This window comes from Gorilla gorilla, chromosome 18 (assembly GCF_029281585.2).
Source record: "Gorilla gorilla gorilla isolate KB3781 chromosome 18, NHGRI_mGorGor1-v2.1_pri, whole genome shotgun sequence".
NCBI classification, from domain to species: Eukaryota; Metazoa; Chordata; class Mammalia; order Primates; family Hominidae; genus Gorilla; species Gorilla gorilla.
Genome location: NC_073242.2, coordinates 31,944,434 through 31,969,605, shown reverse-complemented (window position 1 = coordinate 31,969,605; position 25,172 = coordinate 31,944,434). Strand labels below are relative to the sequence as shown.

At 56.6% G+C, this 25,172-nt stretch overlaps 3 protein-coding genes across 21 annotated transcripts in view; 2 read left to right on the top strand and 1 right to left on the bottom strand.

The window, feature by feature from the left end:
• Window positions 1-8,821, top strand: part of TLCD3B (TLC domain containing 3B) — a 28,612-nt gene extending 19,791 nt beyond the window's left edge. For 3 of the 6 annotated variants that reach the window (XM_063700143.1, XM_031007133.3, XM_031007131.2), the window contains 4 exons: window positions 3,737-3,820; window positions 6,409-6,643; window positions 7,427-7,522; window positions 7,781-8,821. In XM_063700143.1, coding sequence (XP_063556213.1) covers window positions 3,737-3,820; window positions 6,409-6,643; window positions 7,427-7,522; window positions 7,781-8,065 — 700 coding nt within the window. In that variant the 3' untranslated portion in view covers window positions 8,066-8,821. Of the gene's footprint in view, window positions 1-1,603; window positions 2,850-3,115; window positions 3,193-3,219; window positions 3,565-3,736; window positions 3,821-6,408; window positions 6,644-7,426; window positions 7,523-7,780 lie in introns of those variants that run through there. The other 3 variants (XM_031007135.3, XM_055365769.2, XM_019012087.4) reach the window with 3 other exon arrangements.
• On the bottom strand, window positions 5,545-10,044 carry C18H16orf92 (chromosome 18 C16orf92 homolog). 5 transcript variants are annotated; one of them, XM_055365775.2, is made up of 5 exons: window positions 9,844-9,916; window positions 9,363-9,521; window positions 9,162-9,249; window positions 6,083-6,164; window positions 5,545-5,649 (listed from the first exon to the last, which is right to left on the bottom strand). In XM_055365775.2, the coding sequence occupies exons 1-5, from the start codon at window positions 9,905-9,907 to the stop codon at window positions 5,572-5,574; spliced, it is 471 nt and encodes a 156-aa protein (XP_055221750.1). In that variant the 5' UTR covers window positions 9,908-9,916; the 3' UTR covers window positions 5,545-5,571. The 5 variants fall into 5 exon arrangements, with proteins under 5 accessions (XP_055221750.1, XP_055221749.1, XP_055221747.1 ...); XM_055365774.2 differs by lacking the exon at window positions 9,162-9,249 and having other exon boundaries at window positions 6,083-6,159; XM_055365772.1 differs by lacking the exons at window positions 5,545-5,649; window positions 6,083-6,164 and adding an exon at window positions 6,638-6,776 and having other exon boundaries at window positions 9,162-9,252.
• Window positions 9,970-25,172, top strand: part of DOC2A (double C2 domain alpha) — a 17,737-nt gene continuing 2,534 nt past the window's right edge. The window contains exons 1-6 of one of the 10 annotated variants that reach the window (XM_063700142.1): window positions 19,645-19,772; window positions 22,249-22,340; window positions 22,993-23,263; window positions 23,663-23,742; window positions 23,926-24,000; window positions 24,097-24,206. In XM_063700142.1, the coding sequence (XP_063556212.1) occupies window positions 23,002-23,263; window positions 23,663-23,742; window positions 23,926-24,000; window positions 24,097-24,206 (527 nt within the window). In that variant the 5' untranslated portion in view covers window positions 19,645-19,772; window positions 22,249-22,340; window positions 22,993-23,001. Of the gene's footprint in view, window positions 10,250-19,644; window positions 19,773-20,470; window positions 22,341-22,988; window positions 23,264-23,662; window positions 23,743-23,925; window positions 24,001-24,096; window positions 24,207-25,172 lie in introns of those variants that run through there. The other 9 variants (XM_063700135.1, XM_063700137.1, XM_063700141.1 and 6 more) reach the window with 9 other exon arrangements.

The window sequence follows — 25,172 nt, the reverse complement described above, 5'->3', positions numbered from 1 at the left end:
TTCCTTTTAAGACGGAGTCTCGCTCTGTCGCCCAGGCTGGAGTGCGATGGCACGATCTCGGCTCACTGCAACCTCCGCCTCCCAGGTTCAAGCAATTCTCCTGCCTCAGCCTCTCAAGTAGCTGGGACTACAGGCGCATGCCACCATGCCCGGCTAATTTTTTGTATTTTTAGAAGAGACGGGGTTTCACTGTGTTAGCCAGGATGGTCTCAATCTCATGATTCCCCAGCCTTGGCCTCCCAAAGTGCTGGGATTACAGGTGTGAGACACCTTGCCCGGCTGCAACCATGGGTTTGAAACCCAGCTTTCCTCCGGGCGTGGTGGCTCCCACCTGTAATATCAGCATGTTGAGAGGCAGAGGCGGGTGGATCGCTTGAGCCCAGGAGTTTGAGACCAGCCTGGCTAACGTGGTGAAACTTCATCTCTACAAAAAATACAAAAATTAGCTGAGCATGGTGGTGTGCGCCTGTAGTCCCAGCTACTGGGAAGACTGAGGTATAAGGATCATTTCAGCCCGGGGAGGTTGAGGTTGCAGTGAGCCATGATCGCGCCACTGTACTCCAGCCTGGGGGACAGAATGAGACCCTACCTCAAAAAAAAAAAAAAAAACCCCACAAAATTTCTAAACCTGTTTCTTCTGTAAAACAGGGATACCAAATAAGAATCAGTAGAAATCACCTGGTACTGTGCCCAGCATGTAGTAAAAACTCAGGGAGCTGGATTCCCTTTCCCCCTCCCGTGAAGGGCTGAGGACAGGAGCTAGGTCCGCTATTGTCTCTACAACCGTCTCTAAATCAGCGTGAGACTTCTTGGGTGCTTTCCTACAGATTGCCGCTAGAGGGCAGCACAAAACAGCAAATCCCAGTCCCTGGCCTTTCTTTGGGGGAGGCGAGGAGTGGGCTCTGGCAGAGAAAGGCAAACCATAGGGTTGATTATTGAACTTGGAGACCAAAGGAGTTTGCATAACAGGCCTTTGTCATGCTGAAGTCCACAGGACAGTTGGGAGCAGGATGGGAGGCCAGAAGTCAAAGGGGGCAGTGTCTCTGGCTCAGGTCCCACAGCTCCACCCGGGCCCAGTCCCCAGGCCTCACTTTCCTTATGGGCCAGTGAGGAGCTTGCACCAGCCCACCCCGCAGTCCTTTCCCACTCTGAAACTAGGCTGTATGTGGAAGTTGCAGAGAAAGGGGAGCTAGTAGCATTAAGGAAACTGAGGAAAAAGAGAGGGGTGGGAATTTAGAGAAGGCCAGGAGGGGCTGGCAGTCTGAAGAACAGGGCCTGGGCATCCTAGGGCTCCCTGGGACTTCCTGAGAGGCAGCTGCCCCGCGCTCTCGCCACCGTTTCCCCTTCTTCCACTCCTTGCCCCTCTGACGCCTGCAATGAGAGGGCTCTGCCACTTCTGAACTGGGTGACCTCAGGGAGCCTCAGGATCATTGATGGCCCTGTGGGAAGGACAGACGCAGCGCCCTCGGAGCTCCTGCAGCAGACAGGACATGGGCAGCCCTGCAGCACAGTCAGGTGCCCCCTCTGGCCAATGTCAGCTTCCTTCCCCGCCATCGGGTGAGGGGGCCTCTGGCTCTGAGGATGCTGTGTTGAGATGTTTTTGCTCCTATCCCCTCCTTCAGCTCTTCCTTCTGAGAAAGCACCACTTACTCCCTCTCCCAGGGAACCCTCTCTTCCGCTGGAATGGGCACCCAAAGCTCGGACCCGGGGCAGGCCACAGAGGGATGGCTTGGTGAGGGAGGAGATGCCAGGCATTTGCAAAGTGCTGATGGGAAGCAGGGTCAGGCCCCTGTGGGGGCTCAGGGCCCCCTCCCAGCTGGCCAAGGAGCCCTGGGCCCCCTTCCTCCCCAAGAGAAGAGCTGGCCCCTGTCCCTTGTCCCCAGCAGCCCCCTGTGCCGCCGCAGCTGCTGTTCCTTTAAGGGCCTCCCCCTCCCTCTTTCTCTGCTCCCCCCATCTCTGTCGCAGCCGCGGCTGTGGCTCAGAGCTGCATGGGGAGACGCCGCTGCAGGTCCGGTTTCTCCGTGTCTGGTCGGTGCCATCATTTTCCTGCCCCTCCCCCGTCCTCCCCAAGCTGGCCACTTCCCCTCCCCCTCCCCCTCCCCACCGAGGGGGCAGGGGGCTGGGCACCGAGTCTCTATGATGATGCCATGTGCGGTGTCTGTGCCGGGCGGCAGGGACTGGGGCGGCAGCGAGAGGAGGCAGTGGAGCCAGGAGAGCGGTGGTGACCGCTGACCGCTTGCCCGGCTGCTCCTCCGCTCCCTCCCGCCCACCTCCTTCCTTTGGGGCTGGCACCCAGACCCACCCCCACCCCCTCCCCGCCTCCTCGGGCCCTCCCAGCCTCTCACGTAAGCCTCCCCTCCCCACCTGCCTGGTGGCTCCCTCCCCTCCCCCATCCGCATCCTCCTCCTCCTGTCCCCTCTTCCTCTCTGTCCCTCACCAAGCCATCCCCTCTTCGCCTCTCCCCATCCCTCACTGGCCTGCTCCTGCTCCCCTTCTCCCATCCTCCCCTCCCCCGTCTCTGCCCAGCCAGCCCCCTCCCAACTCCCCAGTTTCATCGGACTCCCTGGCCCCATCCCGTCCCCGCCCTGGCCCCTTTGTGCCCCTTCCCATCGTTTTCTCCCTCCTTCCCGGGCTTGGCGTCCCTTCTCCACCCCTAACTCCTTCCGCTCGGCCTCCCTGCCCCTTCACGGCCCGCCTGCCTCCCTGCCCAAGTCCTGAGCCACCATGCTGACCCCGATGGTGGCTGGGGGGGTGGTGTTCCCCGGACTCTTCCTCCTCTCCAAGAACACGCTCCAGCGGCTGCCCCAGCTACGCTGGGAGGAGGCCGACGCAGTCATTGTCTCAGCCAGGTAAACCACTTTCTTTCCCCTCAGCCCCTGTCTGCTTCTTGGGCTTCTCAGGGAATGGAAGGGACCTGGCACTTCTCTGGACCCTCAGCGGTGGGGGACTGGGAGCTCCTGTGGGGGTCTGGGGCTTTACCCCCAGGCTTCCTCTCTCCTCACTGCCTGCCTTGCTCACTGTTCTGGGAGACCTCATCCAGCCCGGCCATCTGGTCTACTAGTGTTCAGCCCGCCTCTCTCTTCTTCCCCGTACACCCTCCCACCCTCCAAAACAGGGCCAGCATGCGGCGAAGACATTCCTATAAGACATTAGGGACCGAGGCCAGGGCCAGACAGCTAGGTGTCATTCAGGGTGAGTGTTTGGGGGCCAGGGATGGAGGAGTGGATGGTACAACTCTACACCCCTAGAACAGGGCCAGAGTGCAGAGTGGAGGCTGGTGGCAGTCAGGAGACAATGGGAAAGTGACTGGGGAGCTCGGGGTCACAAAGGGTCCAGAGTGAGGCCCGCGTCATGACTGGACAGCTAAGCGGGGCAAGAACCGGCCCAGGCTCCCCTCGTGGGGAGAGGTCCAGGCCAGCAGTTCACTCTCAGTCTCACCTCAGGACAGACACCCTGCCGGCTTGAGAAGAGGGAGACTCAGTTTCCACAAATGGGGAAGGAAGAAGGTGGCAAGGAGTGGGGTGGACTGAGGAACAGCAGCCGAGCGGGCCGGAGAGCTGTGAGGTACCCGTGGTGGGGCACACCTCAGGCAGCCCAGCCTTGGGCGAAGGCGGGCAAGGACTGGCCCGAGAAGTGGCTGAACGCAAAGCGCAGTCGTTAGACTAGCAACGAGGAGAAATCAAGGCACACGCCTCTTCCCTTCTGCCTTTCTAGCACGCCTCCCTCTCTCCCCCAGGCTGGTGTCCTCTGTCCAAGCCATCATGGCCTCCACTGCTGGCTACATCGTCTCCACCTCCTGCAAGCACATCATCGATGACCAGTAAGTGCTGCGAGACCCCCCCCTGCCCAGGTGCCAGTGGTTGGCGTGTACGGGTAATCCCGGAAGACCCCACATCTTGGAGGGAACTCTGTCCGTGGTCCCCAAGCCCTTAACTTGGGCCTGAGCAAGTTAACTGCAATAACCGCAACTCAACACCCAGGGATAAATGTATCCTGTCCTGTCCTTAAAGGTCAGAACCAGGGGGAGGAGGAGCGGGGATCAGAGAGGATCCTCAAAGCACTTTCTAGTCGGCTTCCAGGTCTCCTGTGTTGTCGTGGTTCCCCACCTCCTCCCTGCCTTCCACCCCAGGAGGCAGACCCCATTTCCAGCCAGCACCCAGATGGGGTGCCCCCTCCTCATGCCAGGCTCACCCCTCAGCCCTTCCCATAATCCAGGCATCCGGCATCCACTCCATGCCTGAGGGAGAGGACAAGGGAGAGATGACACGCACAAGGCCACACACGGCCAGGAAGTGCGGGAGGGGATGAGGGTGAAGAGGCCAAAATGTGGCCGGGCAGCTGCTGCAGTGTCTGGTGCTTGCCAAAAAGGCCCAGAGGTGTGCGGGCAGGAGGCGGGGGGACGGGGAGGAGAGGGGCCCTGTCCGTGGTGCTGACGGCCGCCCTAGGTGACCCACGGGTGGCCCGTTGCAAGTTGCCTTAGAGGTGCCCACAATGCCCCCTTTGTAGCTTTCAGCACCGCTTCCCTTCTGTGGCAGCCACTGAGTCCCAGGGAACATTTGGACGCCCCTGATGGGGGGTGCCCTGTTTCTGTTTGCCTCCTCTTTTCCCGAAGATGAGTTGCCTCTTCTGTGGTGAGGCAGCGGCCCTTCCTGGAAGGGCTTCAGTGAGAGGAATTGAGTTAAGTGGCAGCTGCAGAGGACAGTTCTTGGCTTAACTCTTTCTTCAGACCCTGCCCAGGGACTTGGCTGCTTCTTGGCCTCTGCCCACCCCTTCCCTCCCCTGCTCCAAGCTGAGCCTGGGATCCAGCACTTCCTCCCCAGCCTTCACATGCAGAGGTCACCTTTTAGCTTCTGTACCCCCTGCTCCCCAGGCCCCCCTGTGTCTGTTCCTGTCCTTCTTCCCTGCTTTAATCCTCAGGTAGGTGGGGAGGATCCAGGTTAATCCAGGGCAGCAGCTGTTCCTACTTCTGAGCACCTAATTGCCAAGAGGGTGGGGATGGGATTTAACACCTCACATGACAGCCCAGGGCCTGGTGGCCCCTCCTGGTCTCCTGCATCAGCCCAGCTGTCCCATCTCCCATCACCTCTGCTGGGCCTGCATTCTGGGCAGCTTCCTGCCCTGACTCCTCCAGGCCACTTGGGCCCTCTCTCCCTGTGTTCCCGCTTCGAGTTCTCTGCAGCTGCCCCTCCCCTCTCATCTTTCCCTGCCTCTGGGCCGCAGCTCCACACCACTGCACCAGTCTCAGGTTCCCTTTTCCCTGGTACCGTCCCTGCTGGAGAATGGGTTGGCTCCACTCACAGGCCGCCTGCCCCAGGCTCCCCATCCTCAGAGGCCTCAGCCCCAACTTCTCCACAGCCCCCTCCATGTGCCTCATGTTTGGTGATGGCTTCTGGCTGACTCTGCTTTCATCCCTCCACCCCTTGTGGGGCGAGCACCCCAGGTCCTGCCTCTCTGACCTCCTGCCCCCACCCCAGGCCAGTCTTGGGACTACAGGATTTAAGAGAAACTGTCAATGTGCTGACTCCAGAAGAAAAATGCTGTCTTGTCTATTCATCCATTTCTCGTTTTTGTTTACTCTCCAAGTACATGGAACTTTCTTTGTCCTTGGCTCCTTTTGCTCTGCATTTTCCCCTTAACGCTTGGCTGTCCCTGAAAAACAACACAAAACAGACAAGAGATTGGGTGACTTTGGGGCAGGGCGAACAGCGCTGACAAGACCTCTCACTTGCCAACAGGGTCTGTCTCTGATGCCTCTCGGATCTTCTGGGGACTGTGGGGATGACAGTGAGGGCTGTGGAGCCACACCGCCCATGTCCCTTCCTTGGCCAGGTTACCTAGCCCCTCTGTGACTCACTTCCTCACCTGTACAGTGGGGATGATGGCCACACCTACCTTTTACAGGGTTTTGGGAGGGGTAAATGAGGGCATGCATGGGAAGTTTGGAAGATCGCCTGCCCCAGGAGGCAGGAATGGGCGTCCACCCCTGTGACCTCTCTCTCCAGCACTCTCACCCCCTCAGCTGTTGCTGGTCCTAACCTCATGGTAAGGTTGGGACAAATAACCATGGCAAGGTCCCACCTGCCTGTCCTGGGCTTATTTTGGCACTGTATCTGTGCCTTTTGGTCTGTGGGCATCTTCTGGTCTTTTCTTTTCCCCCGACTGTACTGCAGAGAGAGAGGAACATGGGTGAGTTCTGAGACCACAGGTTTGAATCCCAGCACCATCTCTTACTAGCTGCATGACTGTGTGACCTTGGGCAAGTTTCTCACCCTCTACCCTCTGGATCCCTCATCTGTACCCAAGACTCCGCTCCTGTCCAGGGCTGCTGTGCTGACCCCTGAGATCTGCCCCCACTCACTGGTGTCCCCTTTCCTCCTTGCTCCCCCACCCCGTCTCTCTGCCCAACAGACACTGGCTGTCCTCTGCCTACACGCAATTTGCTGTGCCCTACTTCATCTACGACATCTACGCCATGTTCCTCTGTCACTGGCACAAGCACCAGGTCAAAGGGCATGGAGGGGACGACGGAGCGGCCAGAGCCCCGGGCAGCACGTGGGCCATAGCGCGTGGCTACCTGCACAAGGAGTTCCTCATGGTGCTCCACCATGCCGCCATGGTGCTGGTGTGCTTCCCGCTCTCAGTGGTGAGTCCCGGGGAGCTGGGCGGGCGGGGTGCGGGTGGCCTGCTCCTTGGTCCTGCTGGTGCTAGCAGGAGCCTGGGAAGCCCCGGGTCTGCGTACTGACAACCAAGCAGACCCAGCGCATTCCCAGGGAAAGCTGTGGACAGGCAGGGTTCACTGAGCACCAGCCCAGGGCACCAGGGTGTGGGGGCAGCCTGGCCCCGGGCTGGACGATGCCCGGCTGTGGCTCTTTGGATTTGTGGTTGCACGTCTCTGAGCCTCAGTTTCCTCACCTGTTACATAAGGGACACAGTCTTTCTGCAGGACCGTGAGAGGGATGCAGCCAAGTCATGCACCTGCTCCTGCACCCAGGTGTTCTTTCTCTTTTTTTTCTTTCCAAGACGGAGTCTCTGTCACTCAGGCTGGAGTGCAGTGGTGTGATCTCGGCTCACTGAAACCTCCGCCTCCTGAGTTCAAGTGATTCTCCCACCTCAGCCTCCCCAGTAGCTGGGATTACAGGTGCCCGCCAACATGCCTGGCTGATTTTTTTGGTATTTTTAGTACAGACGGGGTTTCACCATGTTGGCCAGGCTGGTCTCAAACTCCTGACCTCGTGATCCACCTGCCTCAGCCTCCCAAAGTGCTGGGATTACCGGCGTGAGCCACCACACCCAGCCCTGCACCCAGGTGTTCTGATGTTCAGAGTCAAGCATCTCCCAAAGTGACAGAGGGGAAAGAGGAAGGGCGGGGGCTGCCCAAGAACCCACGGAGAGCCCCAGCTCCTCACCTTCCTGCCTCTGTGCCCAGGTATGGCGACAGGGGAAGGGAGACTTCTTTCTGGGTTGCATGTTGATGGCAGAGGTCAGCACGCCCTTCGTCTGCCTTGGCAAGATCCTCATCCAGGTGAGTGAGCATGGGAGGGTGCGGGAGCCCAATGGGGAGGTCACAGGAAGGGGAGGGACCTTCAAGGTTGCTGCCAAGGGCTCTAGCCCCTTCGTCATCCCCCCCTCACCTCGTGCATTTTGAGCACCTGGTGCTTGTGTCCTGGCAAAGTGTCTGGTTTGGGAGGAGCTGCCTGCTAGGGTCGCAGGGAGGCAGGGAGTGGGCCAAGGGGGGCCGAGCCCTTCTGCTGCCGTGGCCACTGTGTCTGTGTCTCCTCAGTACAAGCAGCAGCACACGCTGCTGCACAAGGTGAACGGGGCCCTGATGCTGCTCAGCTTCCTCTGCTGCCGGGTGCTGCTCTTCCCCTACCTGTACTGGGCCTACGGGCGCCATGCCGGCCTGCCACTGCTGGCTGTTCCCCTGGCCATCCCTGCCCACGTCAACCTGGGCGCCGCGCTGCTCCTGGCCCCTCAGCTCTACTGGTTCTTCCTCATCTGCCGTGGGGCCTGCCGCCTCTTCTGGCCCCGCTCCAGGCCACCCCCGGCCTGCCAGGCCCAGGACTGAGGCCGGGGGCCGGGACCCTCCCCCTCCCCACCCCCACCCCCGTGGAGACAGGGCTCTGGGGCTGATGGCTGGGGTTGGGAGCCAGGGTCCTCTTGCCCGGACAACCCCAGGACTGACGATGACCCCGAAAGGGAAGAGGCCCCATCTCTCGGGGACTGAGGGGGTGGAGAGGGGGGACCTCTTCTCCCTACTCTGCCCCCTTCCTGCACACCCCTGCGCTGGAGGAGGGGAGGGGGCACCGCCTCCCACCCACTGAGGGCAGGGGGGCTTGTGGGGAGGGAGACCAACAGGGTTTCAAGGGGACCAGGAGTCAGAATGTGGGGAGACGCCTCTGCCAAGGCCATCCCAGCCCCTATGCTGCCATCCCCCAGGGCTCCCCATCACCCGAGAGGAGAGGACGCCCCAACTAACCCCCGCTGGCCCTCGGGCCTCCTGAGTGGCCGGCTGCAACCACGGCTCCTCTCCAGGGTAGGCCAGCTTGAGGAATCTTATTTATTTTATTTATTTACCCAAATTTGAACTAGTCTGTTGGGTTGGGGGAAGGAGGTGGCTGCTACCCCCAAGCCTTCCCAGTGCTGACAACCCCGGGGGCAGGCGAGGGTGCCCAGTCCCTCACCATCGGCTGCACATCGCGCCCTCGGGCCCTGCCATGTCCCTGGTGCTACTGACCTCTCAAGGCTTCCTCCAATCTGGGGTCGGGGGACCCTGGGAGGTGCTTTACAGACCGCTAATAAAAGACGATCTGCGTGAACGCCACCAAGGCCCTTGCCACCAAGTTCTTTGGGGCTGGGAAGGGAGGAGGTGGGGGGCTTGGGCCATGGGAAACAGAGGGGACAGGATCCCCGGCTGCTCGCTGGGCAGTCAGGGAGGAGGAAAGCAGGGAACTTTTGCTCATCAACAGGAGAGGAGGTGGGTGTGGGTGCTCAGGTTGAGTCCAGAGCCCTTGTCCGGCTCTTTAGGCCCCTTTCTGGAAGTTTCTGTGGGGCATGGAGATCAGAGGGGAGAGGTCACAGCCTGCCCCGCTAGAACTGGGGTCTTCAGCTGCTCCCAAGGAAGGTGGTGGTGGGTGGGGTTGGAGAAAGGGGGCAGGCCTTACATGTGGGTGCAGAACTGGAAAAGGAGAAAGAAGAACGCCACCACCAGGAAGCCCACCAGGATGTGATGGAAGAGCCCGGGGCTGGAACCTGCTAGACAAACAGGACCCTTAACTCCCCTCTGATGGCCCAGTGAGGGGTCTGGGGCTGCTCTCCTCCAGACCCTGGCGGGGAGGGAGGTCCCTTCTCAAGCTGGTTCATACCTGAGTTAATGAACACGATGGGTTTCTCTCCAATAAACTGGGCCACAGCCAGTAGCCTGGCTTGGTCTGAGTCCGGATAATCGAAGAAGTCAGGTCTGTCTAAGAAGCGCGGAGACTCTGTCCCCAGGGCTGACGCCGTGGCACGCTTGGGTCTGGGTGCTAGGACCCAAGCAAACTCTGTGACAACAGCCAAGCTGACCCCTGCCTTTATCTCTCGAGGCGGAAGCTGACTTGGGACCCTGTGAGACCACCCAGCCTTATTGCAGAGGCTGTGGAGGGTCTTGATTTCCCTCAGGGTCAGCTGGGTGCACCACGACAAGGCCCGCAGTTGTTGGGGGGTAGGTGGGACCAGCAGGATGGGAGAGAAGAGTGGAGAGAAAATGAGAGGGTGCAGGGTTGGCTTCCGAGTCCCTAAGTGGGCATCACACTTTATGCTCCCAGAGCTGCCTGCCTTCCTGCTGCTCCCAAGACAGCTTCTTACCAGTTTCTATGGCCCCTAGTGCAGCCAGCCACACCCACACCAGCACCCATGGCCACAGCCTCATGACTCCTATCATGAGGTGGGGGCTCTGTGATGTCACAGCCCAGAGCTGTTCTGATGGCACTTTGGGGTGAGGGGAGAAAGTGCTAGGAGCTGGGACCCCTCCCCCATCCCTCACTCTCATCAGAAGAGGAGAGGAGAGGTTGGGACCAGTCTTCACCCCCTGGAATGTCGCTGATGATAAAACCATAATGGTGGCAGCCCCAGCATTTACAAAGAGGAGGGATGCGGCAGGGCCATCTTGCTGAAATCCCGAACTAAAGGAAGCTGTGTTTGGACAACAGGCACAATTTGGGGTGGTGGCACAGGGCCACACACCTCCGGTTACCCCTTGGATCAACCACAGGTAACATTTGTTTTATTTATTTTCATTTTTTTGGAGACAGGGTCTCTGTCTGTCACCCAGGTGGGAATGCAGTGGCGCCATCTTGGCTCTCTACAGCCTCTGCCTCCTGGGTTCAAGTGATTCTCCTGCCTCAGCCTCCTGAGTATCTGGGATTACAGCTTTGGATAAATCCCTTCCTTTTATCTGCCTGCCACCACACCCGGCTAATTTTTGTATTTTTAGTAGAGACAGGGTTTCACTATGTTGGTCAGGCTGGTCTTGAACTCCTCACCTCAGGTGATCTGTTCGCCTCGGCCTCCCAAAGCGCCCGGCCTATTTTATGTATTTTCAGAGACAGGGTCTCACTCTGTCACCCAGGCTGGAGTACAGTGGTATGATTACTGCAGCCTTGAACTCCTGGCCTCAAGTGATCCTCCCACATCAGCCTCCTGAGTAGCTGGGACCACAGGCATGTGCCACCATGCCTGGCTAATTTTTGCATTTTTTGTAGAGATGAGGGCTTGCTATGTTGCCCAGGCTGGTTTCGAACTTCTGGCCTCAGGTGATCCTCCAGCTTCAGCCTCCCAAAGTGCTGGGATTACAGGCATGAGCCACCATGCCCAGTGGGTAGCATTTATTGAACACCTATTACTATGCTGGCTGGACCCCATTTATGGCCAAGTACTTTGCACAAATTGGTTCATTTGCATTTGCTCTTGCACTGACCCTCAGAGGCAGGTACTCTTTTTTTTTTTTTTTTTTTTTTTTGAGACGGAGTTTCACTCTGTCCGCCAGGCTGGAGTGCAGAGGCACAAACTCAGCTCACTGCAACCTCCACCTCCTGGGTTCAAGCGATTCTCCTGCTTCAGCCTCCTGGAGTGGGATTACAGGCGCGCACCGCCACTGTCCGGCTGATTTTTGTATTTTTAGTAGAGATGGGGTTTCACCATGTTGGCCAGGCTGGTCTTGAACTCCTGAACTCGGATGATCCGCCTGCCTTGGCCTCCCAAAGTGTTGGGATTACAGGCGTGAGCCACCAAGCCCAGCCCAGAGGCAGGTACTCTTGCCTCCCTTATACACGGGAGGAAATCACGGCACAGAGGGGAAAAGTAGTGTGGGCAATGCACACTTCCTGGGGGGGGGGGTTCCTCTCTGAGGCTCCCCCTTGCATCCTATCCGCAGATCCAGGGGCACAAGGCTCTCTCCGTCCTCCCCCGCCCCCTCCTTAGTGCTCAGCCGGGAACGACCCTGAGGTTAGGAACCGAGAGGAGTAGCAGGCGTCTCCCAGTAGGTGGCAGCAGCGGCCGCGCCTGAGTCCACGCTCCCACCCTAGGGAAGGCGCAGCCGGGCGGACTCCCGGGCCTCCTCCCGCCTCTTCCACAGGTTGCATCCGCGGCTGCAGGAAAACGGATGGCTGGGAATGGCCGTCGGGGGTTGGTCAGAGGAAGTCCCTCGGCCCTTTCCGAGGCACATCTCTTGGCCATCCACGCGTCCTTCGCAGACTCCGCTCCCTGCACCTCCGTTTCCTCTTCTGTGGCCGGCGGCTCCCCCGTGGCCACCCCATCTCCCATCTCTGCCACCTCCCAACAGCCATTTCCACTCCTGCGGCCCCATCCCAGCTAAGGAGAGCGCCCTTCTGATTGGCAGGTGGGCCTGTCTGTCACGGGCATGTTCCATCCCACCCAAGCCCAAGGACACTCCAGGGTTTCCTTAGTTTCACAACGAAGGTGCGTGCTCAGCGGACTCTGCAGACCCAGTGCCGCGACTTCCCCTAAAGCCAGGCGTGTATCTGCGCGTGTGAGGTGCTCTGCCGCAACCCTATGCAGAGAGCAGGTGGGCTAGGACTCGGGGTACTTGCCATGAACCGCTTCGAGTTCCTAAACAAGTAAAAAGCCCAGAGAGAGAGAAAAAAGGGGGCAGCGGGGCGGGGGTGGGGAAGGAGGGAAACGAATATCTATGGGACTGGCTCACGTGGGCTGCTTCCCTGTGCTGCGCTGATGGCTTCCCTTTTTTTGAGACAGGATATTGCTCTATCTGTCACCCAGGCTGGAGTGCAGCCTCGACCTCCTGGGCTCGAGCGATCCTCTCACCTCAGCCTCCCAAGTAGCTGGGACCACAGGCGTGCACCACCACACCTGCCTATTTTTTGTTTTGTTTTGTTTTGTTTTTTAGATGGAGTCTCTGTCTGTTGCCCAGATTGGAGTGCAGTGGCAGGATCTTGGCTCACTGCAACCTCTGCCTCCTTGGTTCAAGCGATTGTCCTGCCTCAGCCTCCCGAGTAGCCGGGATCAAAAGCATATGCCACCATGCCTGGCTAATTTTTGTAGTTTTTTAAAGTAGAGACGGAGTTTCATCATGTTGGCCAGTCTGGTCTCAAACTCCTGACCTCAAGTGATCTGCCCTCCGTGGCCTCCTAAAGTGCTGGGATTACAGGCGTGTGCGACTGCGCCCAGCCTACTTCTTTTTTTCTTTGCAGAGATGGAGTCTTGCTATGTTGCCCAGGCTGGTCTCAAACTCCTGGGCATAAGTGATTCTCCCACCCTGGCCTCCCAAAATGCTGCGATGACAGGTGTGAGCCACCATGCAGATCACTTCTAAGAAAAAGGAAGGGATTTATCCAAAGCCACAAGGCATGTGAGAGGCAGCAGAAGGGACTCAGTAATGTGGTTTTTGGGCCAGGCACGGTGCTCACACCTATGATCCCAGCACTTTGGGAGGCCAAGATGGGTGGATCACTTGAGGCCAGGAGTTCAAGACCAGCCTGCCCAACATGATGAAATCTCATCGCTACTAAAAATCAAAAAAAAGGCTGGGCATGGTGGCTCACACCTATAATCCCAGCACTTTGGGAGGCCGAGGCAAGTGGATCACCTGAGGTCAGGAGTTCAAGACCAGCCTGACCAATATGGTGAAACCCCGTCTCTACTAAAAATACAAAAATAAGCCGGGTGCGGTAGCATGCGCCTGTAGTCCCAGCTACTCGGGAGGCTGAGACAGGAGAACTGCTTGAACACAAGAGGCAGAGGTTGCGGTGAGCCTAAATTGCACCACTGCACTCCAGCCTGGGTGACAGGGTGAAATTTCGTCTCAAAAAGAAAAAGAAAAAAAAAAAGATTAACTAGGCATGGTGGTACTTGCCTATAGTCCCAGCTAGTCAGGAATCTGAGGCAGGCGAATCACTTGAGCCCAGTAGGTGGAGGTTGCAGTGAGCCGAGATTGCGCCACTGCACTCCAGCCTGGGTGACACTCGAGACTCTGTCTCAATAAATAAATAACTTGGTTCCCGACGCTGGGCCAGGGCTCGTGCCCCAGGCCCACAGGCAACTGCTCCTTGAGGTTAGCTGGGAGAAGGGACACAGAACCTATGGCCTTTGGGGTTGACTTTCTTTTGTTTCCTCAAATGCTTCAAAAACATTCAGCTATCTCTACTAGTAAAGGCCATTTTGACCCAAACAATGCATTATCTATTCACCCATTTATTCATCCATGACATAAATGTGCTGAGCTCCTGCTACGCACTGGCTGGACTCCATTTATGACTCAGAAATCACCACGGCACGGTCCCTGACCTCAAGAATGACAAGGGAGAGAACTCATAGATGCGCATCATTCTAGAGTAGACGGGCAACTCTGGGTCATCTACACCTGCTGTCTTCACTCCCTCATCTTTAATGGACTCTTCAATCTCTTCTTTTTCTGAGATGGAGTCTCATTCAGTCACCCAGGCTGGAGTGCAGTGGCGCGATCTCGGCTCACCGCAACCTCTGCCTCCCGGGTTCAAACGATTCTCCCACTTCGGCCTCCTGAGTAACTGGGATTACAGGCACCCACCACCACGCCCAGCTAATTTTTTAATTTTTAGTAGAGATGGGGTTTCACCACGTTGGCCAAGCTGGTCTCAAACTCCTGACCTCAGGTGATCTGCCTGCCTCTGCCTCCCAAAGTGCTGGGATTACAGGCATGAGTCACCTCGCCCAGCCAATTCTTCAACCTCTTCTAATCTGGCTTAGTCCCCACCAATCCACTGAAGCTGCTTTGATCAAGTCCACGAAAGAGCTCATAATCTGCCAAATCAAATGGTTCTCTCTCTTTCCATTCCGTCTGCCTCCCAGCAGGTGCACCTGTCCCTGACTCAGAGCCCTGGAGCCACACTCACCAGTTCTCAGGACTCCTTCTCCAGCCAACTCAGCATGGGGCCTTGTCTTGCTATCTATATTCTCTGCCTAGGTGATCTCATCCATACTCGTGGCTTTAAATACCATCTATATGCCAGTGACTCACAAATGTATATTTCCAGCCCAGACCTCTCCTTGGAGCTCCAGACTCCGAGATGTCTGTTTGTGATGTCCAAATACATCTCCAAGGCAATGGATCACAAATGGAGTCCTACTCCAGACCTGCTCTGCTCCCATCTTTTCGTCTCAGTGGATGGTCCCATCATTCCTCTAGATGGTCTGCTCAACACAGAAACCTAGGAATCATCCTGCTTCCTTATCTCTCACCTAATGAACCCCAAATTGAGACCTGTTAGGCCAGGTTCGGGGGCTCATGCCTGTAATCCGAGAAATTTGGGAAGCCGAGGTGGGAGGATCACTGGAGGCCAGGAGTTCAAGGTTGAAGTGAGCCATGATCGTGCTGCTACACTCCAACCTGGGTGACAGAGAATCCCATCTGTAAAAGATAAGAATAAAAAGATCTGTTGGTTCAATTTTCTTTCTTTCTTTTTTTTTTTTTTTTTTTTGAGACAGCATCTCACTCTGTTGCCCAGGCTGGAGTGCAGTGGTGCAATTATAGCTCACTGCAGCATCGACCTCCCAGGCTTAAGCAATCCTCTCTCCTCAGCCTCCCAAGTAGCTGGGACTGCATCATCAAGTCATCATGCCCAGCTAAGTTTTTTTTTTTTTTTTTTGGTAGAAATAGGATTTCACTATGTTGCCCAGGCTGGTCTTGAACTCCGGGGCTCAAGGGATCCTCCTGCCTTGGCCTCCCAAAGTGCTGGGATTACAGCGCCCAGCCTCAATTTTCTTTTCTTTCTTTTTTTTTTTTCCGGAGACAGAGTCCCACTCTGTTGCCCAGGCTGCAGTGCAGTGGCACGATCTCAGCTCATTGCAACCTCCACCTCCCAGGTTCAAGTGATTCTTGTGCCTCAGCCTCCTGAGTAGCTGGGATTACAGATGCATGCCACCAAGCCCACCTAATTATTTTTGTATTTTTAGTAGAGATGGGGTTTCGCCATGTTGACCAGGCTGGTCTGAAACTCCTGGCCTCAAGCAATCCGCCCACCTTGGCCTCCCAAAGTGCTGGGATTACAGGCATGAGCCACTGCACCCGGCAATAGGTAGTTTTTCGACTCTTTCCCTCCCTCCCCTTTTTTGGAGTCCACAGTGTCTGTTATTCTCATCTTTATGTCCATAGGTACCCAATGTTTAGCTCCCACTTACGAGAACATGTGGTATTTGATTTTCTGTTTCCGCATTAATTCAGTTAGGATAATGGCCTCCAGCTGCATCCATGTTGCTGCAAGGGATATAATTTCATTCTTTTTTATGGCTGCATAGTATTCCATGGCATATACGTATCACATTTTCTTTATCCAGTCCACTGTTGGTGGGCACCTAGATTGATTCTGTGTCTTTGCTGTTGTGAACAGTGCTGCAATAAACACACAAGTGCAGGTGTCTTTTTGGTGGAATGATTTCTTTCTTTTTCTCTTTTTTTTTTTTTTGAGACAGGGTCTCACTCTGTCACTCAGGCTGGAGTACAGTGGCTTGATCTCGGCTCACTGCAGCCTCAAACCCCTGGGCTCAAGCGATCATCCTGCCTCAGCCTCCCGAGTAGCTGGGACTACAGGTGCACACCACCACTCCTGGCTAATTTTTTTTTTTAGACAGGGTTTCGTCATGTTGACCAGGCTGGTAGAATGATTTCTTTTCTGAACATGCCGTACTCTGGACTGCCTCCCAGCTTTGGCACACACCTCTGCCTAGAATACACTTGCCCCCAAGCTTGACCTGGGTAACTCCTCCTCATCTTTCAGGTCTCAGTTGAGACAACTCCTTTTCTGGGAAGTGAGGTGTTAATCTTTGTTCCCTCCTACCTCATAGGACCCTGAGTTCCCATGGCTTCTGACCATCCCCAGTCCCCACGTCAGTTTCCCTGGATGGGATTGTCTGTGTATTTGTCTATCTTCCCTATGAGGCTGTGAAGTCACAGCTCATTGACCTTGGGCCTGGTTGTATCCCCACAATCTATAGTCGATATTCAGTCAATATTTACTGAATGACTGGGTGACTGGTGCAAAAGCCTCCCGTCTCTGGACAAAGCAGGGCTCAGCACTGTCCATCATTTTCCTCTGAAATTGGCTTGAACTCCAGCCTCATCCTTACCTGTCTTCAACAAGTTCTTCTGGAGGCAGGCAGGGCTGGGGTTGAGCAAGCACCGTGGGAAGAGAGCACAGGAGAGAGGACTCGGCAGGTTCCTTGACCAGAGTGTCCCCCTCCCCTCACTGCAGGCCCCCTGCGCCCAGGTCATGGACACCCTCTTGCTAAACTCACTGGCTTTCACACTGCACAGTGTCTCCCTTTGTCCTGCTTCCTTTCTTATTCTGGAGAGCCACGAGGGAAACCTAATGGTTGCCTTTACTTTAGAAATATTGGCCGGGTGCAGTGGCTCATGCCTGTAATCCCAGCACTTTGGGAGGCCAAGGCAGGCAGATCACTTGAGGTCAGGAGATCGAGACCAGCCTGGCCAACATGGTGAAACCCCATCTCCACTAAAAATACAACAATTAGCCAGGCATGGTGGTGTGCACCTGTAATCCCAGCTACTTGGGAGGCTGAGGCTTGAACCTGGGAGGTGGAGGTTGCAGTGAGCCAAGATCGTGCCACTGCATTCCAGCCTGGGCAACAGAGCGAGACTCTGTCTAAAAAAAAATATATATATATATATATATATATATATATATATTATTGTGCTGGGCATGGTCTTTGGCTCACACCTGTAATCCCAGCACTTTGGGAGGCCAAGGTAGGAGGACGGCTTGAGGCCAGGAGTTTGAAACCAGCCTGGGCACCATAGTAAGACCCATCTCTACAAAACAAACAAACAAACAAAAACAGATTAGCCAGGCATGGTGGTGCATACCTAGAGTCCCAGCTACGTGGGAGGCTAAAGTGGGAGGATCGCCTGAGCCCAAGAGTTCGAGGATGTCGTGAGCTATGATCTTGCCACTGCACTCCAGCCTAGGCAACACAGTGAGACCCTGTCTCAAAAAAAAAAAAAAAAAAGAAAAAGGAAGGAAAGAAGGAAGGAAGAAAGGAAGGAAAGAAGGAAGGAAGGAAGGAAGAAAAGAAAGAAAAAGACAAGACCAAAATTTGGCCAGGCGCAGTGGCTCATGCCTGTAATCTCAGCACTTTGGGAGGCCGAGGCAGGCGGATCACCTGAGGTCAGGAGTTCAAGATCAGCCTGGCCAACATGGTGAAAACCCATCTCTACAAAAATACAAAAAAATTAGCCGAGCATGATGGCGGGTGCCTGTAATCCCAGCTACTCAGGAGTGTGACGCGGGAGAATCACTTGAACCCGAGAGGCGGAGGTTGCGGTGAGCCGCGATCGAGCAATTGCACTCCAGCCTGGGTGACAGAGCGAGACTCCATCTCAAAAACAAACAAACAAACAAACAAGCAAAAAAAGACCAAAATTTATTATTTTAATGTATTCTTTGGAACAGGTAACCTATGCATGTGGCACAAAATTCAAAAAATACAAAAGGATGTATGTTGAAAAGTAAGTCTTTCCTCTTCCTGCCCTGTCTCCCCAGAGGTCACCATAGTTATATTTTCTTTTGTTTATTATTTCTTTTGTTTATTTTTTTATTATTTTTATTTTTTCACTCTCTCAGCTTGTCAAGAGACACAGTTACCATTCTTGTGCAGGCCTCCAGAAACAACATATGAACAACTAAGCAAACACGACTAAGCTCTTTCCCTCTCAAATGGCAGTATTCCAAGCATGCTTCTCTGCACTTGCTTTTCTTTTTTGATTTTTTTTTCTTTTTTCTTTTTCTTCCGAGATGGAGTCTTGTTCTGTTGCCCAGGCTGGAGTGCAGTGGCATGATCTCGGCTCACTGCAACCTCCGCCTCCCAGGTTCAAGCAATTCTCCTGCCTCAGCCTCCCAAGATTACAGGTGCCCGCCAACATGCCCAGCTAATTTTTGTAATTTTAATAGAGACAGGGTTTCAGCATGTTGGCTAGGCTGATCTTGAACTCCTGACCTCGTGATCCTCCCGCCTCGGCCTCCCAAATTGCGGGGATTACAGGTGTAAGCCACCATGCCCAGCCTGCACTTTGCTTTTTTTTTTTTTGAGATGGAGTCTCGCTCTGTCGCCCAGGCTGGAGTGCAGTGGCGCAATCTCGGCTCACTGCAAGCTCCACCTCCTGGGTTCATGCCATTCTCCTGCCTCAGCCTCCCAAGCAGCTGGGACTACAGGTGCCCGCCACCACGCCCAGCTAATTTTTTGTATTTTTAGTAGAGACGGGGTTTCACTGTGTTAGACAAGATGGTCTCGATCTCCTGACCTCGTGATCCACCCGCCTTGGCCTCCCAAAGTGCTGGGATTACAGGCGTGAGCCATGGCGCCTGGCCTGCACTTGGCTTTTCTAAGTTAAAATGAAACTGTGAAATGATTCTAGGGCCAGGCACAGTGGCGCACGCCTGTAATCCCAGGACTTTGGGAGGCTGAAGCGGGAGGACTGCTTGAGTCCAGGAATTTGAGACCAGCTTGGGCAAAGTAGTGAGACCTTGTATATTTAAAAAAAAAAAAAAAAAAGATGATTCTAAACAACAGCAAAACAGCCTCTTGTGGCTGCACCCTATTTCACTGCATGGAATTACATCATGACTGATTTAACTGGTCCCCTGCTTCTGGGTATCTCAGTTGTTTCCAGTCTTTTGGAACATGCTACATTTAAGAATTTTGAACTTCATGGCCAGGCGCGGTGGCTCACAGCTGTAATCCCAGCACTTTGGGAGACCGAAGCAGGCGGATCATGAGGTCAGGAGTTCAAGACCAGCGGGGCTAAGATGGTGAAACACCGTCTCTACTAAAAATACAAAAATTTAGCCAAGTGTGGGGCATGCGCCCCTGTAATCCCAGCTACTTGGGAGGCTGAAGCAGGAGAATTGCTTGAACCCAGGAGGCAGAGGTTGCAGTGAGCCAAGATCGCACCATTGCACTCCAGCCTGGGCAACAAGAGTGAAAGTCTGTCTCAAAAAAAAAAAAAAGAAAAAAAGAATTTGAACTTCTATTATTTGGCTTATGGGTTGGCATATCTGTAAGATAAAATCCTAAAAGTGGAATTTCTGGGTCTAAGGATTTTTTTTTTTTTTTTTTTTTTTTTTTTTTTTTGAGACAGGGTCTCACTCTGTTACCCAGGCTGGAGTGCAGTGGAGTGATTATAGCTTACTGCAGCCTTGACCTTCTGGGCTCAAGAGATCCTCCCACCATCACGAGGTCAGGAGATCGAGACCATCTTGGCTAAGAAGGTGAAACCCCATCTCTATTAAAAATACAAAAAAATTAGTCAGGCGTGGAGGCGGGCAACTGTAGTCCCAGCTACCCGGGAGGCTGAGGCAGGAGAATGGCGTGAACCTGGGAGGTGGAGCTTGCAGTGAGCCGCGATCACGCCACTGCACTCCAGCCTGGGCGACAGAGCGAGACTCCATCTCAAAAACAAAAAAAAAAAAAAGAAAAAAAAAAAGAGAGATCCTCCCACCTCAGCCTCTTGAGTAGCTGGGACCACAGGCACACACCACTATGCCTGGATTTTTTTTTTTTTTTTTTTTTTTGTAGAGACAGGGCCTCACCATGTTGCCCAGGCTGGTCTTGAACTTCTGAGCTCGAGGGATCAGTCCGTCTCAGCTTCCCCCCAGCTCAGACACTTTGGTTTTGCCCATTTTATGGGTAATAAGTGATATCTCAGGGTTTTTTGTTTGTTTGTTTGTTTGTTTTGAGACTGAGTTTTGCTCTTACAGCCCAGGCTGGAGTGCAGTGGCACGATCTCAGCTCACTGCAACCTCCGCCTCCCGGGTTCAAGCGATCCTCCTGCCTCAGCCTCCCAAGACACATGCCACCACGCCCGGCTAATTTTTTGTATTTTTAGCAGAGATGGGGTTTCACCATGTTGGCCAGGCTAGTCTCAAACTCCTGACCTCAGGTGATCCACCCACCTCGGCCTCCCAAAGCGCTGGGATTACAGGCGTGAGCCACTGCGCCCCGCCCCCTCAGTGTTGTTGACTTTACATTTCTCTTACTTTTTTTTTTAAGAGACTGTGTCTCACTGTGTTGCCCAGGCTGGCTTCACTCAAGCGATCCTCTCGCCGCAGTCCCTGGAGTAGCTAGGATTACAGGCACCCGCCACCACTCTCGGCCCCATTTCTCTTATTAAAAAAAAAAAAAATTGCCGTGAAATACACATATCGAAATGTACCATCTTCACCATTTTTAAGGGTAAGATTAGGTGGTGTTAGGTATGTTCACTTGTCGTGCAACCAGATTGCTGTTTTAAATAACAGCACTTAGAGATGCCGACTTCGTGCCAGGCCCAGTTTGGGACATTAGGGACTCCCAGATGAATCAGCCGCTCCAGTGGAACTCCCTGCTGGTGGGGGAGGCACTGGCGAAGCGGTGCTGAGCGGAGTCCTGACGGCGCTGGAGCTGAGGGGCAGTGCGGGATGCCCCAGGAAGGCTCCTAGGAAGAGGGGACCCAGGGTGACTCCCCAAAGAAGCGCGGTTCCCAGGTAGAGGAGCGCATGTGAGCCAAGATCCCTAGGCCTGAGCCGTCTAGGTGTGTCCCAGGAACTGCAGGAAACGGTTGGGTGAGTCAGTGGTGGGCAGCGGGGGTGATAAGCCCCTTCGTGTCTTCGGGATGGTAAGTTTGGGGCACAGGTGAGTGAAGACCGAAGGCCAGGGGTGGACTGACACTCCGTGGCAGGCGCAGGGCCGGGCAGGGGGGCGACTTGGGGGTGGCAAGGTTTGGGTGAGAAATGGCAGCCCATGGGGAACTACCGCAGGGCTCTGGGGCCTTCAGAGCCAAGCCCCGACGCCCCTTCCCACCTGCGGGGCAGAACTGGGGATGGCAGGGGGGAGGGTGGTTCCCAAAGGAGATGCCATCCCTGGTAAGGGGACATGGGCCCCTGGGAGTTGGGTTGGGCCACAAGGAGAGAGGCCTGAATGGCCAAAGGGAGGGGGCGTGGGGGAAGCCGCAGCATCAGACCTCTGCCTCCTCCCTCAGATCGTGAGGCTCCCCAGCCTGGCTCGGGAGACCCCGAGATCCCCGGCCGGTGACAGCAGGCGACCCCCTGCTCCTGTCAACCTCTGGGTCCCTACGGACATGGGGAAGGGAGGAGGGAGGCCCCAGCTCCTCCCCAGCTGCCGGGGAGGGGCGTGAAGACGCGCGGGGGTGGGGGGAGATAAGCCGGCGTCGCCCTGACAACGAGGCCGGTGGTCCGGCCTTGGGGACCCAGGAGGGAGGGAGGCGCCGTGGCCGCGCGCGCGGGCGGGGGCGGGGGGCCAGGTCTCCCAGGAGTAGTTGGGGAACACCCGGCGATTCTGGCGGCTGCTTCCTGGTGGCGCAGGGAGCCCGCGTGTTTGCGAGTGCGTGTGTGTGCGAAGTTCTCCGGGTAAGTGTGCCAGCGCGCGCCCGGGTGTGTGCAAGGGTGTGAGCGTGCACAGGTGGGCACGGGCGTGTGCGCGCGGGGGTGCCCGGCTGGATGTGTGCACACGAGTGTGTGCCGGCCCGCGTGCCCCTGCGTGAGTGTGCGCGCGCGAGCACACGTGTGTGTGCGCGCTCGCGTGCGCTCCTGAGCGGGTCCCGGGTGGGAGTCCGAGATCCCGCCCCCTCCCCAGCCCCGGCGCCCCTCCCCGTCCCCCGCCGCCGCGCCGGCTGCATCCTCGCCTCCACCTCGCTCACCCCCTCCTCCCCGCACTTTCTCGGCGCTCCCTCCCTCTCGGCTCGCACAGCTCGACTCCGCGCTCTCCTCGCCGGCCGCCGCCGCCCAGCCTGCGCCCGCCGTCCCCCCCAGTGCCTGGGCACCTGTTGGAGGCAGAGGCAGGTGCAGGGGGCTGGGCAGGCCGGGGGCGTGAGGGTGCGGGGAAGCGTGCCAGCTTGTGTGCGCTACGGGGGTGTTCGGCTCTCCTGGCTCCCCTGGGGAGCCAGAGGTGGCATCTGAGGCTGGGGTCTCCACCGTGGGCTGTGGTGAGCGAGCGGGGGAGCCAGGCAGGCAGACAGGTCCTGGGGCTGAATGAGGGGACAGTGGGCAGTTGGAGCCTAGAGGGGTGGGTGACACCCTGACTAGACCAGCGCCTGGTGCAGAGGAGGACAGAGCCTCCGAGAAACAGAGGCGGGGCCCTGCAGGGCCCCTTGGGGGACAGGCAGGCTCAGGAGCAGAGGGGAGCCCCGGAGGAGAGGAAGGAGCTGGCAAGATGATACAGGGACAACCTAGAAGTGGGTGGGTGAGGACGGGGTGGTGCAACCTCGACTTCTGCGGGGAGTGGGTTGGCAGCCCAGCCCCTGTGGAGTCAGCTTGGGGTCTGCAGGGCCCAGGCCTCCCACCTGCCTCTGGCTGGCACACGCCACCCTCTCCCTCGACACCTAGGAAGGGAGGCCAGTGAGGGCCCCGCAGACCGAGGAGGCCGTCGCCTGGCCCTCAGCCAGGATGGCTAGGTATGATGGGCTCACTGGCTCACACGCCCTCTCCTAGCCAGGGGTGCTGCATGAGGGGCCGCAGGGGCGATCGCATGACCATCAACATCCAGGAGCACATGGCCATCAACGTGTGCCCCGGGCCCATCCGGCCCATCCGCCAGATCTCTGACTACTTCCCCCGGGGACCAGGACCTGAAGGGGGCGGCGGGGGCGGCGGGGAGGCCCCCGCCCATCTGGTCCCCCTGGCTCTGGCCCCCCCTGCAGCCCTCCTTGGGGCCACCACGCCTGAGGATGGTGCGGAGGTGGACAGCTATGACTCGGATGATGCCAGTGAGTCTGGGGGCTTGGAGGCCCCATGTGCTGGTGGGGGTCTCCAGGCTTGCGGTGGTGGGGGGAGAGGGGGATGGGCCCTGCTGGCTGTGCATGTAGGTAGGGGAGGAGGGCAGTGGGGGGGTGGCAGGGACGGCCACCACAGCTGCAGTCAGCGTGGAGATTACAGCTTCAGCAAGGCTCAATATTCAGTATTTCTGCTGAGACACTCCACCACCCACACAGCCCCAGTTGCGGCCGAGCCAGGGACCCAGACGCACACACACATGGGCCCACTCAGCCTCTTGCACTCACACTCGCGGGCTGGTAAGAGAGACACACAGAGCCAGTGCCCACCTGCTGGCCTCTCGCACACACCTGTCTCCATACCGACCCATGCTGCCTTTCCTCTCTCTCCAGCCGCCCTGGGCACGCTGGAGTTTGACCTTCTCTACGACCGGGCCTCCTGCACTCTGCACTGTAGCATCCTCAGGGCCAAGGTGGGCACTCCCTGCCACCCAAGCCCGGGCCCGGTTTGCGTGCATTCCTCCTTCCCTTCCCAGGCCTGCTCCTTCCTCCTGCCCTTGCCCCCTCCTTCTGGGCTCCTCCAGGGTCCAGCTCTACAAGAGGGACGGAGAGAGGTGCCGGGAGCCTCTAGCCCTCTCCCCTGCCCTCCTCTCCAGGGTCTCAAGCCCATGGATTTCAATGGCCTCGCCGACCCCTACGTCAAGCTGCACTTGCTGCCTGGAGCCTGTAAGGTAACAGCCTCCTCTCGCCCCGCCCGGCCCAGCCCATGACTCCAGCCTGTGGGGCTGGAGGACAGGTATTGAGAACCTTTCATCCCCACATCCCAGGCCAATAAGCTAAAAACGAAGACTCAGAGGAACACACTGAATCCCGTGTGGAATGAGGACCTGACTTACAGTGGGATCACAGATGATGACATCACGCACAAGGTGCTCAGGTGAGGGCCCCCCTCCCCACCACCCAGCAGCAGCTCGGGGACAGCTGACATTGTAACCGCTGGTTGGTTGATCTATGTCCCATTAAGCCCGTACCTCTCTGATGCTCAAGAACCATCAGCGGCTCCCTAGCCCCTTTGGCAGCAGGCCAAAATACTTCCCTGCCATTCCTGCCCCTCAATATCTCCTGCCTGCCAGGTGTGGTGGCTCACACCTGTAATCCCAGCACTTTGGGAGGCCGAGGTGGGCGGATTACTTGAGGTGCTCGAGACCAGGAGTTCGAGACCAGCCTGGCCAACTTGGTGAAACCCCCGTCTCTACTAAAAATACAAAAATTAGCCGGGCATGGTGGCATGTACCTGTAAATCCCAGCTACTCGAGAGGCTGAGGCAGGAGGATCACTTGAACCCGGGAGGCAGAGGTTGCAGTGAGCCGAGATCGCACCACTGCACTCCAGCCTGGGTGATGGAGACTCCATCTCAAAAACAAAACAAAGTATCTTCTGCCCCTCAAACAGAGGACTCCCTTCTTCCAGCTGGCCAGTTCCACAACTCCTCAACTTTTCCTGTTGTTTTATATCTGGAAAGCTCCTTCCTGCCAGCCTAAATTCCACTCATCTGAGGTTCAGTCCAAGCTCTGCCCCCTCCCAGAAACGTTCCTGGGTTGCTGAGACCCCTTCTCAGAGCCCTTGGCTTAAGTCAGACCTCTGCAGCTTTGGTCTGCCCCTTCCGTGCCTTGAGTTCCCCTAAATCTCTTAAGGAGTGAAGTCTTCAGGGACAGGGAACTTGCTCCGTCATCCTAGGAGATGGAGATGTAGGGAGAGTACTCCCTCAAGTCAGGTGGCAGGCAGCGAAACCCAGGCTCTGGAGAGACCTCTGCCTTTGTGCTCGGATTTGCAGCTGGGACCTTCCCTGATGGTCAGGGCTGTGCGGCAGAGAGGCCACTTTGGTGTCAGCTATTCGGGTGGA